This window comes from Narcine bancroftii, chromosome 8 (assembly GCF_036971445.1).
Source record: "Narcine bancroftii isolate sNarBan1 chromosome 8, sNarBan1.hap1, whole genome shotgun sequence".
NCBI lineage: Eukaryota > Metazoa > Chordata > Chondrichthyes > Torpediniformes > Narcinidae > Narcine > Narcine bancroftii.
In genome coordinates this window covers 154,587,253-154,607,198 of record NC_091476.1, presented here as the reverse complement: position 1 = coordinate 154,607,198, position 19,946 = coordinate 154,587,253, and the positions used below count along the sequence as shown (strand labels likewise).

General features: G+C 37.8%; 1 protein-coding gene and 1 long non-coding RNA gene across 6 annotated transcripts in view; one reads left to right on the top strand and one right to left on the bottom strand.

Annotated features, from left to right (window-relative positions):
* rps6ka1 (ribosomal protein S6 kinase a, polypeptide 1) overlaps positions 1-19,946 on the top strand; it is a 170,080-nt gene that overhangs the window by 133,358 nt on the left and 16,776 nt on the right. For all 5 annotated transcript variants that reach the window (XM_069895452.1, XM_069895451.1, XM_069895454.1 and 2 more), the window contains 4 exons: positions 9,761-9,825; positions 10,706-10,808; positions 14,788-14,918; positions 17,201-17,326. In XM_069895452.1, the coding sequence (XP_069751553.1) occupies positions 9,761-9,825; positions 10,706-10,808; positions 14,788-14,918; positions 17,201-17,326 (425 nt within the window). The remainder of the gene's footprint in view (positions 1-9,760; positions 9,826-10,705; positions 10,809-14,787; positions 14,919-17,200; positions 17,327-19,946) is intronic.
* LOC138741413 (uncharacterized) lies at positions 65-19,434 on the bottom strand. The gene is made up of 5 exons (XR_011343490.1): positions 19,299-19,434; positions 13,090-13,137; positions 1,173-1,290; positions 400-537; positions 65-299 (listed from the first exon to the last, which is right to left on the bottom strand). It is a non-coding gene; the product is annotated as an uncharacterized lncRNA (long non-coding RNA).

Here is a 19,946-nt window from a genome sequence, read left to right as displayed (position 1 = left end):
TGTTGAGAACTTCCTACATTGCTTGATACAACTGACTATTCCAGTTACTTAATATCATCTGTAGACAGCTCTGTCTTTTGCACCTTAACAGCTCTCACGTTTATTTAAAGTCTTTAATGTAGTAAAACATCAAAGTGCTTCATTGGGGCATGATTTTTCTAAGACACTGGAAGTCATAAATTCAATTATCAACCAGAGTACTTTAGTAAACAAAATTAAAGCTTAGTGTCAGAATAGCATTTCCTACTGTGGCTTCCTCCATAGAGACAGACAGCTTGAGGCAATTTCCACATGAATAGCTGTAATGACAAAAATCAACATCATATGTACCAGAAATATTTTATTCCTCACACCCCTTTTTATAATGAAAAACAAAGAACAAGCATTAAAAACATTCACCTGGTCTCTACGTGCTTTACTTTAGTCCGACCTGAAGTTACTACACTGTCCTATCATATCTAGTTGCAATTCTTTCATTGCCAATTGTTAGGCTCTGGTGTTCTCACCTTGAGAAATGGAGATGCGAAATTCTGAAAACTGAAAAAAGAACATTTTTATTTGCATGTAGTATATTTTCAGGTCTTTGGCTTAGTTTGAGCCAGTTTAAGTTTGAAGTTTTACTGAAAAATACAGGGATTGTCCTCCAGCAGAATTTCAGCAATCTTGCTGAATGGGTATGGGTATTTGACAGAGGGAGCGCCTTGGAGAGAGAGCGACAGTGTGTCTTGGGCGGGCAGGGCAGGTGAGCAGGGAGAGAGCAGCAGTGCGGCTCGGGTGGCAAAGAGGGGAGAGAGCGGTCTATCTATCTCACTTCATCTACCACCTCTCCCCATCCAAAGCCACTGTGACACACCCCCCAACGCAATTACTTAAAAGTACCACTGTTTTAATATTATTACGTTATCTAAAAAATTCCAAAATCTGAAAAGTGTCTGGTCCCAAGGATTTCAGATGAAAGATTACTCTTCCATTGAGACCCAAGACTGCAGACAATGGAATCTGGAGCAAAAATCAATCATTGGAAAAATTCAGCAGGTCAAACAACATTAGTAGTAGAAAAAGAATTCTCTTAATTTCAGCATTGAAAACCTTCATCAAAAAGCCATTTCTTTGGTTTTCTTGAGATGGCCCCATTTGTCAGATGTGAAAAGCCCTTGTTTGTCAAGACCTACATGATCTGCAATGTGCTGTGTGTTGATTTAACACTGCCTTCTGGCATTGGTTTGACCTAGGCCTTGTCCTCACTTATGCAATGGGCACCTTCACAGTCTTCTCTGCCTTTTCATTACTCTGTGGAAAGAAAGGTGACATTGTCTGGTTACAATCAGCTTTATTTTGAATATTCCACAAAGTAGTGTACTGTGATCAGCATCTCAGGAACATTATTTCTGACAAATTGACCTATTGATCTTTACCGAGTAGGTAATTCCTCTGAGGTTCATCTCCCAAGAATATTTGAACAATAATTAACTGTCACCAGATGCATTTTCTCATGTAGATCAAGTAGATTTGACCTGACTTTGACCGACACCTGATTGGTATTTGTTAAAAATGCAGGCTTTCCTTCAGTTACCTCCTTTGTAGAGATATGCACTTCTGAGCTTCATTCCTGGCCAAAATTATGATGGTCCTTTTGTTGATTAAGAACAATTGTTTTGCTTCTGAAGATCAGGTTATCTTGTTAAATACCAAAATCTGTAGATGCTGTGATTGTAGTAAAAACACAAAAATGGTGGAGGAACCCAGCATGTCTCGCAGCATGGAGGTAAAGATACATAAGAGCCTGAGCTCTTATTCAAGTTATGAATGGCTCAGGCCCAAAACATTTGTTATATTATAGTTTCTACAGATGTTGTGTGATCTGCTAAGTTTCTCCACTACTTTCCCGTATTTCATCTTGTGTGCCTAACAGGCATGGTCTGAGAACAGTTCAGAGATGGAAGCTTAAGCAGGGAATTCCAGTTTTGTGGGCTTGGCTCCTAATTGATTGGTTGCTGGTGATAGATGATCAATTGAGTGGGTGATGGAAATGGTGGTGTGTCCATGCTGAGGATCTAGACAGGTGCAGGTTGGAAGAGCTCTCTGTGAAGATTGGTTAAAAGACTGACTTTTAAAGTTGTCAAAATAAAAATTTCTTGTGTTTAAAAATACAAACTTGATGGGTAAGAAAAACAAGACCCAGAAAAATAAACTGAAGAAGCTAAAAAGTCACTGAGATTGTCAACTGAAAGTACCCAAGGGAGAGATGAAGAAAGTGCAGCCACGATTTCGACAAAAACCCAAGGAAGTGGCAGTTTGAGAAAGATTTTTTTTTTAAGTGATGGAATTCATGGAGATTCTGAGTGGAAGATTCTCCGAGGTGGAAAATGTACTAAAAGAGGTGGCGGAAAAAAATAACAGTGTTGGCAAAGGCTATTGATGACCTGAACAATAGGGTGGGCCAGGTTGAAAATGACCTAATAATGACTCAAGAACATTAAAAAACCCTGGAGGAAGATACAAAGAAGTGGAAAGCAGATAAACAACTGCTGCTGGACAAAATTGACCACATGGAAAATTTCAGCAGGAGAAATAATATCTGAATCATCAGGCTGAAAGAAGGGACCAAGGGGAATGACCCAGTGAAATTCTTTGAAGATTGAATTCCACAAGTGTTAGAAGTGGGAAAATTCAAGGAAAAATTACTTATATAAAGAGCCCATCAGACTCAGGAGAGCGAATGACCAAAGACCACGACCAGTCCTGGTAAGATTTTTAAGTTACTGTGATCAGGAGGCAACATTGAGAGCAGCAATGGAGTATGCCCAGTCGAGAAGGAAGGAGGAAAGATCCTATACTTTTAGGACCGAAGTGCTACTTTGGTAAAACAAAGAAAATAATTTGACAATGTGAAAAGCCAATTAAGAACAGAATATAAATACACAATGCTCTCCCCAGCGATGGTCAGGATTGATGTAGCAGAGGGAACCCGAAGATTTTGTAAAACTGTAAAAGAAGTAGAACAATTTCTACAAAATCGGTAACGAGGACTCAACATATATATCAGAAAGAAGAAAAAAAGGAAAGATCAAGAATAAAGATAAAGTGAACTCTAAATGATTTTAAAAAAGGATAAAAAGTGAAATTATAGTTATATTTTTGAAATGTCTTTTATTAGTTATTTAAAGCAATATTGGAAGGTGTACAGAGAGCCCATCAAAGAGTAAATGCGTGGTGGGGTAGAAGCAGGGAAAATTTTTTCAAAATGGTGTCAAAAATAAGGAGAGGATTCTTCCTCGGACAATACTATGGGCTCTTTTTGCAGGCTTCTGGGGCTTCTTGATTATGTTCCATCAGAGAAGGGGCAATGTGTATGTTTGTTAACAAGAGGAGATCACTTTATTGTATAAATAAGCAAAAATGTCTAAAGGTAGAGCTGAATATGTACAAATATAAATATGAATAGAATGCTAAAATTTATCAGTGACAACATTAATGGAATAAACGGACCCATAAAAAGGAAATGAGTTTTGGCATACTTTAAAAAATTAAAGGCAGATACAGTTTTTCTACAGGAAATACACTTAAAAGAAAAGGTACATAATGTCAAAAAGGGATTGGGTGAGGCAAGTCATATCTTCTTTTAATTTCAAAGTGAGAGGGGTAGCAATTTTAATAAAAATATACTGGGGTGATCAGTATATTTCAGGTAGGGACATCCATTGAACCAGCGGAAAGATTTGTAAAGGCACATTGTCGGATATATGCAGAATCCTGGATATTCATGAACATATATGCTCCAAATTTTTATGATGAATCCTTTATACATAATAGCTTCTTAAAAACAGTGGTAAGTAAACAAAATGTACTGACTGGAGGAGATTTTAATTTTTGCTTGGTAAATCAGCAAGGAGAATGACAAAGGCTGTGAATGTTACTCTTATCTTTATGAAAGATTTAAACTTGATAGATGTGTGGATACAGTTACACCCCACAATAAGAGATTATTCATTCTACTCAAAGATTCATTACTCCTATACAAGAATAGACCTGTTTCTAATGTCTGCACAATTGAAAAACAGAGTAGTTGAAACGGAATATTTAACCAGACTATTTCTAACCACACACATCTGACTTTAACGATAATGATGCCTGAGAGGCAAGACAGTATTTACAGATGGCATCTTAATCCTACACTGTTGAGAAGGACAGATTTATGTAATTTTATCAGGAAACAAATAGAATTGTTTTGTAAAACAAATAGATCCTCCACCAATGATAGTTTCCTAATATGGGATACATTAAAAGCTTACCTGAGGGGACAGTTAATTTCAAATATATATATAAAAAAAGAACATATGGCAGAGGTCAATGGCCTAAAGAAAGAAATATCAGAATTTGAAAGAAAAAATATTAAACTTTGGTAATTAAAAAATTGAAATACAATACATTACAAACATGTAGAATAGAAAAAAACTATTATAAATTCAAAGCAGAAATATTATGAATTGTCATGGCAACTAAAGGCAGAAGAGACATCAAGGATGATAAATGCAATTCAAGCAGAGCCTGACAAATTAACATATAACCAAAAGAAAATCAATTATACTTTTAAATAATATTATGCAAAGCTATACGAATCAGATTTGATAGGGGATTCTATTGAAATAGATGAATTTCTCTTGGCTATTGAGCTGCCAAAACTTGAAGATAAAGATCGGAAGGAATTAGGTGCCCCCTGAATACATTACAAGCAAATAAGTCACGTAGAGAGGATGGTTTCCTGCCAGAGTTTTATAGACAACTTAAAGACCTCTTGATGCGTCTTATTATGGAGTTATTGGACCAGGTAGTCAAAATCAAGACTTCCGGAATCCTTCTCAACAGTTATCAGAACCGCTAAAACCATCTTCTAGACCTATCTCCTTGTTAAATGTAGATTAAATTTTTTTGGCAAAAACAATAGTTATATCATGGAGAGGCGAGGACTGAAGGGGTATGGACCGGGTGCTGGTCAGTGGGACTAGAAGGGTGGGGATTTGTTACAGCATGGACTAGTAGGGCTGAGACATATAAGGCAATCGAACAACTGAAAAGTGGCAAAGCAGCAGGTATGGATGGAATCCCCCCAGAAGTCTGGAAGGCTGGCGGCAAAACTCTGCATGCCAAACTGCATGAGTTTTTCAAGCTTTGTTGGGACCAAGGTAAACTGCCTCAGGATCTTTGTGATGCCACCATCATCACCCTGTACAAAAACAAAGGCGAGAAATCAGACTGCTCAAACTACAGGGGAATCACGTTGCTCTCCATTGCAGGCAAAATCTTCGCTAGGATTCTACTAAATAGAATAATACCTAGTGTCGCCGAGAATATTCTCCCAGAATCACAGTGCGGCTTTCGCGCAAACAGAGGAACCACTGACATGGTCTTTGCCCTCAGACAGCTCCAAGAAAAGTGCAGAGAACAAAACAAAGGACTCTACATCATCTTTGTTGACCTCACCAAAGCCTTCGACACCGTGAGCAGGAAAGGGCTTTGGCAAATACTAGAGCGCATCGGATGTCCCCCAAAGTTCCTCAACATGATTATCCAACTGCACGAAAACCAACAAGGTCGGGTCAGATACAGCAATGAGCTCTCTGAACCCTTCTCCATTAACAATGGCGTGAAGCAAGGCTGTGTTCTCGCACCAACCCTCTTTTCAATCTTCTTCAGCATGATGCTGAACCAAGCCATGAAAGACCCCAACAATGAAGACGCTGTTTACATCCGGTACCGCACGGATGGCAGTCTCTTCAATCTGAGGCGCCTGCAAGCTCACACCAAGACACAAGAGAAACTTGTCCGTGAACTACTCTTTGCAGATGATGCCGCTTTAGTTGCCCATTCAGAGCCAGCTCTTCAGCACTTGACGTCCTGCTTTGCGGAAACTGCCAAAATGTTTGGCCTGGAAGTCAGCCTGAAGAAAACTGAGGTCCTCCATCAGCCAGCTCCCCACCATGACTACCAGCACCCCCACATCTCCATCGGGCACACAAAACTCAAAACGGTCAACCAGTTTACCTATCTCGGCTGCACCATTTCATCAGATGCAAGGATCGACAATGAGATAGACAACAGACTCGCCAAGGCAAATAGCGCCTTTGGAAGACTACACAAAAGAGTCTGGAAAAACAACCAACTGAAAAACCTCACAAAGATAAGCGTATACAGAGCCGTTGTCATACCCACACTCCTGTTCGGCTCCGAATCATGGGTCCTCTACCGGCACCACCTACGGCTCCTAGAACGCTCCACCAGCGTTGTCTCCGCTCCATCCTCAACATCCATTGGAGCGCTCACACCCCTAACGTCGAGGTACTTGAGATGGCAGAGGTCGACAGCATCGAGTCCACGCTGCTGAAGATCCAGCTGCGCTGGATGGGTCACGTCTCCAGAATGGAGGACCATCGCCTTCCCAAGATCGTATTATATGGCGAGCTCTCCACTGGCCACCGTGACAGAGGTGCACCAAAGAAAAGGTACAAGGACTGCCTAAAGAAATCTCTTGGTGCCTGCCACATTGACCACCGCCAGTGGGCTGATAACGCCTCAAACCGTGCATCTTGGCGCCTCACAGTTTGGCGGGCAGCAGCCTCCTTTGAAGAAGACCGCAGAGCCCACCTCACTGACAAAAGGCAAAGGAGGAAAAACCCAACACCCAACCCCAACCAACCAATTTTCCCTTGCAACCGCTGCAATCGTGTCTGCCTGTCCCGCATCGGACTGGTCAGCCACAAACGAGCCTGCAGCTGACGTGGACTTTTTACCCCCTCCATAAATCTTCGTCCGCGAAGCCAAGCCAAAGAAAGAAGTAGGGCTGAACTGGCCTGTTCTGTGCTGTAAGTGGTAATATGGTTATAAACTAGGGGAATACCTACCTGAATTGATAAATTCAGACCAGATGGGCTTTGTTAAAAAAAGACACTCTGCAAATAACTTGAGCAGACTATGCTAAGTCTAAAGAAAATTATATTGTTAGATGCAGAAAAGGCATTTGATTGACTTGAATAGCCTTTCCTATATAAAGTACAAGAAAAGTTTGGAATGGGCCGAACATTTATTGATTTAATTAAAAACTCTTTATCATAAACCACAAGCTAAAATTATAACCAATGGCCAAATGTCATCAATTTTTCCTTTGAGTAGATCTAGCAGGTAAGGGTACCCACTATCTCCAGGTCTCTGTCTTGGCAATTGAACCATTAGCAGAAATTATAAGGAGAGATCCAGACATGAAGAGATTCAGAGTTGACCAGGAAGAGCATAAAATTAATTTATTTGCAGATGATGTGCTGTTATACTTATCAGACCCAGCTACACTGGAAAATATGGAAGAGTATCAGGTTATAAAATAAATTTAGAAAAAAGTGAAATTATGCCATTAACAAATTTTGATTATGGGAGATATCAAAAAGGAAGCCGATTCAAATGGAAACTAGATGGAATAAATATTTAGGAATAATGGCAGATCATAATCTAAAAAATTTATATAAACTTAATTATCTCCTCTGATTGGAAAGATAGAGGAGGATTTACAAAGGTGGAGAGATCTGCCTATAACATTAAATGGAAGGGTTAATTGTGTGAAAATGAAAGTGATGACAAGACTGCAATACCTCTTCCAATCATTGCCAATTTCTTTGCCTAAGAACTTCTTTAAGGTATTTAATTGTCAAATAAGAACATTTCTATGGAATAATAAAATGCCTAGGATCTTCATGTAAAAACTGACATGAGAATATAGGTTGGGAGGAATAAGATAACCAGATTTTTAAAAATATGTAGCAGCCCAGGCAAAGTTGCTCTCTTTTTTTTGCAAAGAAGAGAACTCTCCCTCATGGATCCAAATGGAACTGCATACAATGAGAGAGAGGGCGGTGAAGGATTTCATTTATAAATGGAATGTCCAATTAATAACAAAAAAGAAACAGAAAACCCCATTCTAATATATATGATTTTAAAATTCGGTATGAGATTAATTAAAATATTGGAAAAAAAGTGGGGATATCACCAAAAACACTATTGTGTAAGAACGAACTGTTGCCAATAAATTTTGATAAAACAGAAGTATAATCTGTCAAATAAAAAGAACCACCTTCTGCTTTCTTCAATTGAGGTCCTTCCTGCCAGAGAGATGGGGCCCCACAATGGCCCCACCCTCAAACAATGAAGTGGAAGAGATACTTCAATTGGGAAATGCTCCTAAATTCATAACCAATCGGTACTCTGCTGTCCAAGGTGCAAGTAAGCCAGGCCTACAAAGGTTGAGGTGAGAGCTGGATCAAGGTGTTACAATACCAGAGGAATGCTAGTCTGAATGACATCAATGATTAATGTGAGATATGGATTGGTTCAATATAATTTTCTACATCAACTATATCTTACACCTCAAAAACTACATAAATCAAAATCTGAAATGTGCTTTAGGTGTGGCATCGAAACTAGAAACTTCATACATTCCACATAGTCATATGTGAAAGTAAAATCATTCTGACATGATATCGCTGAAACACTAACAAGAATAACCATCGCACACAACCCAGAGATATACCTTCTGGGCAACCTTTTAAGTGAACAATAAACTGACTAAATTTCAAATTTGTTTTGTTCAGGTGGCCCTGGCTGTGGTCAAGAAGTGTATGGCAATCACTTAGAAGTCCATCTCTCCCCTACTTATTGCTCGATGGGCTGGGGAGATGTGTAGTTGTACACTCATGGAAAAAATTACGTATAACTTAAAAAATAAATATGGCACTTTTATTAAGATGTGGAAACCATACTTAGGATATATAGGGGTCCAATTATAAAATCTTAACCCTTCAATGGATGTAAAGATGTGATATCCCAGAAAAAAAATTAGAATTAAGAAAGAAACTAGAGCTCTGACAGAGGCAGGGAAAAAGGGGGAAATGTTTTTGTTTGTTTTTCGTTTGTAAACATTTAATATATATTTGAAATGTATAGAAGTTTAAAGACTATTAATATATTAATGTATCCTAGAATGTATACCTTAAATGGACGGGAGGGGGGAGGTAGGGAGGGTGGGATGGGAGGAGGGAGGGGGGGGAGAAAATGGCACTGTATATGTGTGAAAAGTAAAAAGTGTGTACCATGGTTAATGTGATTTATGGTGTGAAAAATAAAAAATAAAAAAAAAAAGAAAATGCAAAGTGACAATAAAAGGCATGTGGTAAAGCAAAAAAAAAAGACTATGAATATATTTATGGTAAAAAATAGAATATTTTAAAAAGTGTGTGATGGAAATAGATGGTATTTCTGTGTTTAAATGCTAATTATATGCAGTGATTTTGGAATACAGTCTACAAGTACTTCAAGAATGAGGTGTGGCTTTTCAAGCTAAGGAAAATTAAGTATATTTGAATTTGTTGTTATAACCATGGGAATTTCCTTGATGCCTCTGGAACTCTCTAGTCAAATATTTTATTGCTTTTACAAAAAGTTGACAATTCTCCATTTTGGACTCAATTTTGCCAGATAAGAATTTGTGGTTGGTTATAAAATATTAAAAAAGCAGAGGCGATTACCAGGGATACTGAAAATTTGAAACATAGAGACTATAAGAAATACCAGATCAAGCAGGCATCTACAGAGAGATGGGAACAAATTAAGTGATTTAGGGCAGTGATAGATATTTAAGAAATATAGCAACCTCAAGTGTTAATTCCAAGAAGAAGCATTGACTATTGTAACTTTATTGGGTCCATGTATTGATTTTTAGGAGCTGGTGTGGATGGTGTGGAGGAAATCAAACGACAACCTTTTTTTGCAAATATAGATTGGAATGTAAGTATAAATATGTTTTGTTTTTGACTTTATCTTTTCAGTTCTGAGTGGTTCATTCAGACCTCTCACCAGAAAAATCCAGATAAAGCTAGGAAGAGCTCATAGAAGATTCAGAAACATGTTGAGGTAGGGTTTTTGTTTTGGAATGGAGGCCTTAAATAAATTTTCCTTTGGCAAAAAATTCACAAAGAAAGCTAGATTTGAGATGAGAGTGAAGCTGAGGGGGGGAAAAAAAAATCACCCAAATAATAGCAAGGACATGAAACTTGCTCCTTGAAAAGGTGATTTAAGTTAAAATATTACCCTGGTTGTTGAAATTGAATTCTCATGAGGATATGGAACTTTTTGTCCAAAGAGGAGATTAGGATGAGAAATGTTGATTACATTTAAAAGCAATATTTGATTAAATGCTCAAGGCTATTGTTGCAAGAACTGGCAAGTAGCATCACCCTCAATAGCTGGTGTTGGTCATCAAGGACAATCTAGAATGTTCTGTAAGCAGGGAATGCTTTGGGCAGAAATATAAAATTGGCTTAACTCTAATTCCCATTCATGTGTGCTAAGGTGTGAACTTTTGAAGGACCATTGAATTTGAAGATGACATCCATAACCATTGTGCATTATCCAGTAAAAGAATTTGCTTCCCAAGTTGGGAAGGATGGAGTTAAATTTTATTCCAGGGACCCACTATTAAAATCATGGTTGTACAATGGAATATATTCTTCTTGGCTTGCTACTTGCTTTACCTGTTCATTCAGTTAAGGACATGTGAGAAAGTGAGTTCATTCCCTGTAGACATCCAACGATATGTATTATGGGAATCAAATGGTAGGACAGAAAGGGTTTCTTTAAGTTATATATTTATTTTTAATGATTTTAGAAACTCTACCGAAGGGAACTGAAGCCACCATTCAGACCTGCTGTGGCCAGGCCAGATGATACCTTTTATTTTGATCCCGAGTTTACGGAACGGACACCCAAAGGTTGGTATTGTACATGTGTTTGTGTCTCAAACTGATCTGATGATGATATTTAAATTTGTCTCCACATCAAATTTTTTTGAGGTTGAGAAAGGATTAAAACTTCCAGTATTGTAATTCGTGTTATGTAATTGCAGAGTATAATGATTTTTAGCGTTAATTACTTTTTCTCCTAATTGACCCTCTGTTGCTGCCTTGCCTCCTATCTTCTTTTAAAGTTATTTTTATTGTTTTTCAGAAAAGAAAACAAATATATAATAAATTATTTTAATTGAGACTATTACACGTTTAAGATAATAGCATAAATTATAGTGACAATAGTATTTGGACTTAAATCCCAATCCAATGTGTATTTGTATAAACAGTTGTATAACGAGTAAAGAAAGAGGGGAAAAAAAATCTAACCCAATGCCAACCAACGTTGTAACTCATATTGTAAGTAGAGAGAACATCAAGCAATGGCCTCGAGAGATCTGAACAAAGCACGCCTATTAACAATCATCATCGCACCAAATTAGTCCAATTGTGAAAGTAACCCAGCTGCGATCAAAGGAAATCTTGATTTTCATGGCATTATACCTAATTTTCTCCAAATTTAAAAAGGATATAATGTCTAATTGCCATTGTCAGTGAGTGGGTAGAAACTCCTGCTATGAGCCCAGAGGACTCCAAAACCCAGCAGCAATAAGATATTCACCAAGACAAATGGTTACTTAAACAAAAGTTGCTTTTAATTATCTTTAAACATGAAAATAGAATCAGACTTGAACTTATCACTATTAACTTACTTAACCTAACTTAATCCCCTTCTAATTCTAAGATCATGTGTTTGTAGTGTGTGTTTAAGTTCAGAAAAGTTTTTTGGTTCACAGCCCAATCTCACTTCTCATTCCTCCAAGTTCACTGGTTGCAGGCAATTCTTGTACTGTGCACAGAATTTTACATTTATAAAGTTCACCAGGCGTTGGTGCTTGAAAGGTAAATGGTTACCGCTCAACAAGGTTCTTGTCGGTTTAGAGAGAGATTTGTTGTTCCAGGACATCCACAACTGATTTCTTTTTAATCTGTCACTCAAGTGTCTTGCTGACGAAAATTGCCCCCTCAGGGTTCTCCAGATGATAACCTTTTTCTTTCAGGTCACCACAGAGTGCCTTTTTGTTTCTCTTATTCCAAGTGAAACATTAGACAGCAAGTTCTCTCCCCTTGCATGAACCATAAGGACTTTGACCAGGCCATCTTCCAAATAGGGGTTTCCACAAGCTTGCCAGCTTGTCCTGTTCCAGTCCTAGCTGCTGTTGCTGGCTGTAATACTCTAGAAGTGATCTGTATGTGTGTGACTCTGTCTGTCTGTCTGTCTGTCTGTCTGTCTGTCTGTCTCTCTCTCTCTCTCTCTCTCTCTCTCTCTCTCTCTCTCACTCACTGAGAGAAAGCCTGTTTGACACTCTCTGCTTGAAAAACCACATGAATAGCAAGCTCTATTCCAGACAACAAGCTCTTTCATCTTTTTTGTAAACAACAGTCCATTAGTGAAGTCTCTTGGGCACTCTCTTGTAAAGACTGTTGGCCCTGATATGTCTAGCATGGGGCAGACCTCCAGTATTTTAAATAAGATCTGTTTTAAAGCGTTTGTATGTGACCTACTCTAACAAACCTTTCCCAATTTATCTCCCAAAAACACTCCTCTTTCCATTTTAACAATATTTTTCTTCTTGCTAGTAAACTGGAGAATTCTAAAACCTGTCTTTGATTAGTGGATAATTTTATGTTTATGTCTCTGGAAAAGCAATTAGCAGACATGGATCTAAATTAATCCCAAAAATGGTCGAAAAAGTTCTAAAAATATCAGTCCAATATTTTTGCAATTTTTTAGGGCATGACAAAGAGGCATCGTAAATTTTACATTTATCACATGAGCTGATATCTGGGTAAATTCAAACAAGTTTAACTTTAGAAAAATTAATTTGATGCTCCACTTTGAACTGAATCATACTGTGCCCAAAATTGACGTTTTTTTTCATCTGAAAAAGAGGTATTAAGATCAGTCTCCCATTCTGTTTTAATCTAACTTAGCAAAATTGTTTTCATACTCAACAATTTATAATATAAGGAAGATATGATACCTTTATTAGCAAGTTATAATTCAAAAAGTTCATCGATAAAATTTGGATCTGGAAGGATTAGAATTGTTGAAAGCGTGGAACAAACAAAATGTCAAGTTTGATAATACCCTGAAAAAGTGCCTATTTGATAGATAAAATTTGATCATCGATTGTTGTATAAATACCTTTAAAACTTTTAATTCCTGAAAGATTCCATTCTTGAAAATCTGCATCTAAAATAACAGGTTGAAATAAATGATTAAATAGCATAGGACTTGTGCTTATAAATTCTGTAATACCAAAGAATTTTCTAACTTGACTTCAAATCTTCAGCCTTTGTATCATTTTTAAATTCTTTGTCAGTTTTCAAATAGAGAGAATTATAGGTGAGCCTGAGACTGCTCATGAAGAAATGTTTTTAAGGGATTTCAATTCCATCTCAATCCATTTAAGGCAGTCATTTTCACATTACAACATCAATAACATATTCCTTATGTTCAAGGCCCAGTAGTAAAATCTAAATTTGAGTAGCGCCAGCCCCCCATTATTTATTGTATTCTGGAGAATTTTTTAAAATTCAGTCTAGGTTTTTTTTTGCCATATGACATAATGGTCGAGTCTAATGTGTCAAAAAAGGACTTAAATAAATAACAGTAGTGATTAGAATAAATATAAACATTTTGATAAAATATTCATTTTAACTGAATTAATACGACCAATCATAGTCAAAGAAAGTGGTGATAGTCTGGTAAGAATTAATTTAGTTTGATTAGCTAAGACTGTAAAATTTTCTTTGAAAAGATTTTTAAAGTTCTTGGTTATTGTAATGTATAAATATTTAAATTGTTAATGCGCTATTTTGAATGGATAGTTAGAATAGAAAACCAATGGGTCCTTTAATGGTAGTAGTTTGCTCTTATGTAGGCTAAGTTTATAACCTGTGAACCTACTAAGACGTGAAAGTAACAACAATATACTAGGTATAGATATTTCAGGGGTAGAAATAAAAAGTAGAAGGACATCTCTAGATTCACAACCTCTTGTTACATATTGCTTGTTTATGATACCAGTAATATTTATTTTCCGTGTCATTGTGGACCATCTATAACAAATATACAGATCACAGGTTGAGAAACACTGCCTCATACTGTTCAACTGCAGATGATAGTATAGTTCAATCCAATTCTATTCATCAAATATCTACCAGGGCTTATCCGGAATGATTAGGTTGTATCTAAAAGTAGAATATTGTAGTGGTACGCTTGGAGGGAGTGGGCAGAACCAGCACTAACAGCTCCCGTCTTGTGACAGCTGGACACAACAGCCTCCTATCTGCTGGCAACTAGCCATTACAGCCACAAGGCATAGTGACTCAGCAGAACCTGCAGGTCTACTGAGAAGCCCTGGCCGACTCAACATTGCTACGTCATGAGGTCATTAGCACTTCAGATGTCATGACGCCAGGTCACATGTGTGTCTATATCAAGCCTGACAGCTTGCCAATAAACACTTCTACTCTTCGCTGGCTGAGAACTTGAGGTGTGGTCTCGTTATTCCTAACATTTCAACATGATGACATTTGAACACAAACATCATCCGCCACAATATTATACTTCCATGTGTTTTAAAACTTCTAGAAAAGTTGGAGAGCAACCACATACGAAGTTATAACTTTGAATGTGCAAGAAAATTAATCTAAAATCTTCAGTCATTATATTTTGTGTTTGTTATTCAAACCTTATTTACTACCCCATTAGGAGTAGTTGCATTGCCAGTTTAATTACAAACAAGCTCCAAGATCCATTTTAAGTAGCCATGTGTATTTTTGCTCAGCAGCAGCATTTGTACCTGATCAATTTCAAATTATTTTTTCTGGATCCCAGACTCTCCTGGTGTTCCTCCAAGTGCCAGTGCTCACAAGTTATTCCGAGGCTTTAGTTTTGTAGCAACTGGGGTGGAAGATGATGAAGTAAAGACTGAGCATTCGAATCTGGTTATTCACCCAGTTTTGCAGGTAAGACTATTATAACCACTTCAAATAGAGAAACCCTGTAAGGGAGTCTTAAGGTTTCCTAAACAATAAACTCAATGAGATACTCATTTAAGGACTCAAACTTTGCGCATTATTTATTATTGGATATTTATTTTCTACATTGCATAGTCATTTGTTTACATTTCTCCCTTTTACTATCTTTCCTTGAGTTTTTTGCACTACTGATAAGTAGAAGTTCTGCCTGGCACGCATGGAAAAAAAATCTCAGGGTTGTATGAGATGTCATGCATGTCCTCTGCCAATGAAGCTGAACTTTGTATTGCACTATTTATTCATTTCAGAAACTTGTACGGAGAAAATACCAATGCTGAAAAAATTGTCAGATTCTCCATTATGAGAAGAAATTTTCATAAAAGCAAGTTTATATATCAGGGGTAGACAGATCCTTTATCAGAATTGATCATGCTTCTTTATAGAGTTAAATATTGAGCATCGTTCTTGTACTATCTGTCAAGGATTTTTTTTAAAGTTTTGAAATGTCAAATAATCATCTGCTGAATAATGAGTAAGGACTGACCTTGCTACTTTAAATAAAATCATAGTAATCAATCCAGAAACAACATTGGAAAATAATTTATAGAATACCATCTGATTAGACAGTATCTAGTGTCATAAATTATCTGTAATTTTCTTTCTTGAGAAACTGAGGTGAAGAGCCACAACCCATAGTGCAGAACCAAATTTGGAAAGAGTAGAGGAAAGGATGATACGTTTCTAGAAGAGGTGGTTAGGTGACATCAACCTTTTTGATTAAAATGCCAGTGAGCTGTAGATATGTAGGAGACAAGGAATTCCACTGTATTAAGGTCCAAGGAAAGAAAAGAGTAAGAAAACAAAATAAAAACAATAACAATTTGGATGGTTGAAATCTGAAATAAAAACAAAATGCCAGAGAAAATTGTCAAGCTAAACTGTGTGGAGAAAGAAAAATTAGTATAATTTGTCAGTTTCATCAAAACTGGAGACCAATAAAACAAGTTCAATAAAATTCTGATAACCTGGTACACTCATGACTTTGATAGTCTCCAACTGGCAGATTTTTTGGACTATTGATTATTATTGCTCTTGATATATGAATAGTGTTTTAATTATTGAGATGTGTGACATTGTAATAATGATTTGATGGTTGCCAAAATTTGCAGCAGGATCTTGATTAGGTGGTCAGAGGAATAGTTGATGGAATTGAATACAAGGAAATGGGAGGTGTTGCATTTTGGAAGGCCTGACCTGGGTAAGACCAAACTGAATAGTACAGATCTGGGGAGTGTTGTAGAGCAGAGAGACCTAGGTGTAAATAGTATGATTAAAAACTCCTGTTATCAGGATGAAAATTGCAGAAAGTAAACAGGTAAAGAAGTACGCAAGTTTAAAATTGGCATGCCTCACCGTTAGTTCACCAATCATGCAATGCACAATCTCAAGCAACCAGAAAATTCTCTTATCTGGAATCTATCAATCCCCATAGGTGCCGAATACCACGATTTTACTGTACTTTGAAAGTGGCTTTGAGGAGAGAAGATGGGTCATGTTACAATTGTATAAGACATTGGCAAGGCCCATTTAGAGTATTGTGTTCAGTTTTGGTCGCAGGAGAGATGTCAAGCTGGAGAAGGTGCAGAGAAAATTTACAAAGATGTTGCAAGATTTCAGACTTTTGGGTTGAGCAGGCTAAGGCATTATTCCTTGGAGTTTAAGAGAATGAGGGGTAAAGGATGATCTCGTGGAGGTGTGCAAAATAGGTAATTACGTTCACACTCAACTTCTGGTCAGAAAAAATATTTACTTTACAGCATTCTTGCCTCTCATCTCTTAATTTCTTGCTTCAAATTTAGAATTCCTATACTGTACAAAAATTGCATCCAATCCTGCCATCTCATCGTCCGTCCCCAGTCTGCAACATTTTTTTTTTAAGTGTCTTCTCTTTCTTTTGTTCCTTTGGCTCAGGCTCAGAAAACATTTCCCTTCTCCCATCAATTATTTTGGCTTTAAGCTACCTATCATTATGATGTGTGAGAATTTCTCTATTAAATTCTTTTGTCTTTGCATCTCCCTCTCCTCCTTTTTAAGACCCTCTTTAAAAATCTACCTCTGATCAATCCTTGGTTCACTGCATGTATTCTTTTTGGGTCTATCTTGTTTCTGTCTTTAACTGTATGAAAATTGCTTACTAATATAAATTAGCATTACACAATATATTGACATGGTGCTGCTTGTTTTTGAAGTCGGTGTTTTATCTCTTGCAGCAGCTACATGGAAATAACATGAATTTTGCTGATGGCTATGAGCTAAAGGAGGATATTGGTTCAGGCTCGTACTCTGTCTGTAAACGTTGTATTCACAAGACCACAAATATGGAGTATGCTGTCAAGGTAATATGGTTCCGAAAGAGTAAAAGTACAAAAAAAAACCCACAAAGATCCTACAGGTCTTGCAGCATCCATAGGAGATAAAGACATTTAACCAACTTTTCGGGCTAGAGCCTTTTTGTCAGTATATAAGCAAAAAGTAGGCAGGTGTCTGAATAAAAAGGCTGGAGGAGGAGCAGCATAGTTCCACAGGCAAAGAGGTGATTATTGGACATGGATATGAGGACAGGAAAGGAAAGGTGAGAATTGGGTGGCACAGTTAGTGTGACAGCGCAATGCTGTAAAGCGCCAGAGACTGGGGGTTCGAATCCGGCGCTGTCTGTAATGAGTTTGTACATTCTCCCCCTGTCTACATGGGTTTCTTCCGGGTACTCTGGTTTCCTTTCATCGTTCAAAATGTACCCAGGGGTGTAGGTCACTTGAGCATAATTGGTCCAGAAGGGCCTATTACCGTGCTGCATCTAAATTTAAAAAGAAAATTGATTGGGGGAGGAGTGTGGCTCTGAGAAAGCAAAGATGGAGGAAAGGAGGTGGGTGGGGGGGGGGGAGGGGTTGTTAATGGAAATCAGAGGTTGATGATAATCCCATCTGGTTGGAGGGTGGCCAGACGAAATATGAGGTGTTGTTCCTCCAATATGCATGAGGTCTGGCAGTGCATGGACAGAGATTTTGGAATGGGGCAGGGAATTGAAATGGGTTGCTGCTGGGAGATCCCTGCTCTTGCGGCAGACAAAGGTGTTCAGTGAAGTGATCTCCCAATCTGTGTCCCATCTGTTTGATGCAGAGGAGGCCACAATGGAAGGACTAGCTATAGGAGATGAGCCCTGCAGATTCACAAATGAAGTGCAACCTCACTTGGAAGAACTGTTTGGGGGCTCAAATGGTAGTACATGGACCCACACCTTTCACCACATTTTAAATTTAGACACCTGACAACTTTTTGTTCATAACTTGATGAAGGGCTCAGGCTCTTTACCTCCTTTGGATGTTGCGATACCTGCAGGGTTCCTCCAGCATTTTTAAATACAATTACAGCATCTGCAGACTTTCGTGTTTCACATTGCCCCAAAATAAACTGCTGCCTTTTTGTGCTGTTGGGTTGCACTCTGAGCTGTTGTTGTTCTTTGTTCTACGTTCTTTGTCATTCTATCCCATAACTTTTTACATTTTGAATTAGAAGAGTTAATGTTAAAAAAGAAATTTTATGCCAACTCTGGAGAGAGCTGGTAGAAAGATCAGATAGTCAGACCATTCTTTTTCTCCACAAATGCAATTCCAATCCACTTTTGTTTGCCATCTGCCCAGTACTCAAAATTCATTTTAAGATCCATTCACACTGGTATTTTAACCAAGTAATTAACCGCCAATCTACCAGTTAACGTGCCAGTGTGCTTGTGAACTGGCATGCAGGTGTAAGATCACCCTGGGGAGGGTGTATCATTGCCGATTCATTTTGAATCGGCATACTGGTTAGTCCAGTGTAAAGGTGACAGGGGGTATGCAAGGTGTCACCACTGGAGGAAAGGCACCCCTTTGCTCTGGGATGCTGGGTGGTGAGTGTGAAAGGGTGTAGAGAACCGGTTAACATTGGTCCAGTGTGAACAGCAAAAAGGCGATTTTGAACCGGTTCATTGAACTGCCAATTTACCAGTCAGCCAATGTGAAAAGGGCTAATTTGTCTCCTGGCCAAAATCATAGAAATTTACTGAGGGGAAAATTTCTGTTATTGTTACATGTACACATCCATTGTGACCAAAATCCACTTGACAGCGTATTGCTTAGTTAAGATTGGGAGCTCCAGGACTTGGAGACCTTTCAGTGTATACAGGAGTGGTGCTGACGTACTGCACTTCTTATCAGTCCAGCATCTTGGTGAACCTGAAAAATAATCTCAGGGTTGTATATGATATCATGTATGCTCTCTGACAATAAATCTGAAATCTGAATTTTGGGTTACTTTTTCAATTAAACTCACACAATGTATAGGATAACATTAACTAAACAAGCATCTTCAAGGATGCCTGGGACTAAACTCCACTTCCTGGTCATAGGTGGAATCTTCTGATTGTGAGGGCATAACTATCGGAGCTGCTGCCTCACAGTATTCGTGTTCTAAGTTAATTCCTATCCTCGGATACTATGTGTAGAGTTTGAACATTTTTTTTGTGAATATCATCGATCTCCTTTGTCACAAAGGGTTGGGAGTTGGTCGGTTAATTGGCTGCTGTAAGGTGAATGGTTGAATTTGGGGATAATTGATGGGAATGTAGGTTGTAAGGAAACATTTAGTAGGGGAGTGGGATTGTGCCGTGAGGCAACCAAGACTTGATGGACCGAATTGGCTCCTTCTATATCATAAGTAAATATAAAAATATAGAAATTGGCCAAATAAACAAATTTAAGTTTTCAAATATCTGGTTGAAAGTACCAAGTTATACATGGGGTTGTCTTAATTCCAAATTTCTCTTGTCAGAAATGTGATCAAGGAAAATCAAGTATAAATTTAAGGTATCTTTTGCTTCCACACAACACCCCACAATGTTCTGTATTTTGAATTGCCTGCATGATAAATCACCTCTGACCTACTTTAGTTTGACTCTTATCTTGTAATAGTAATTATAAT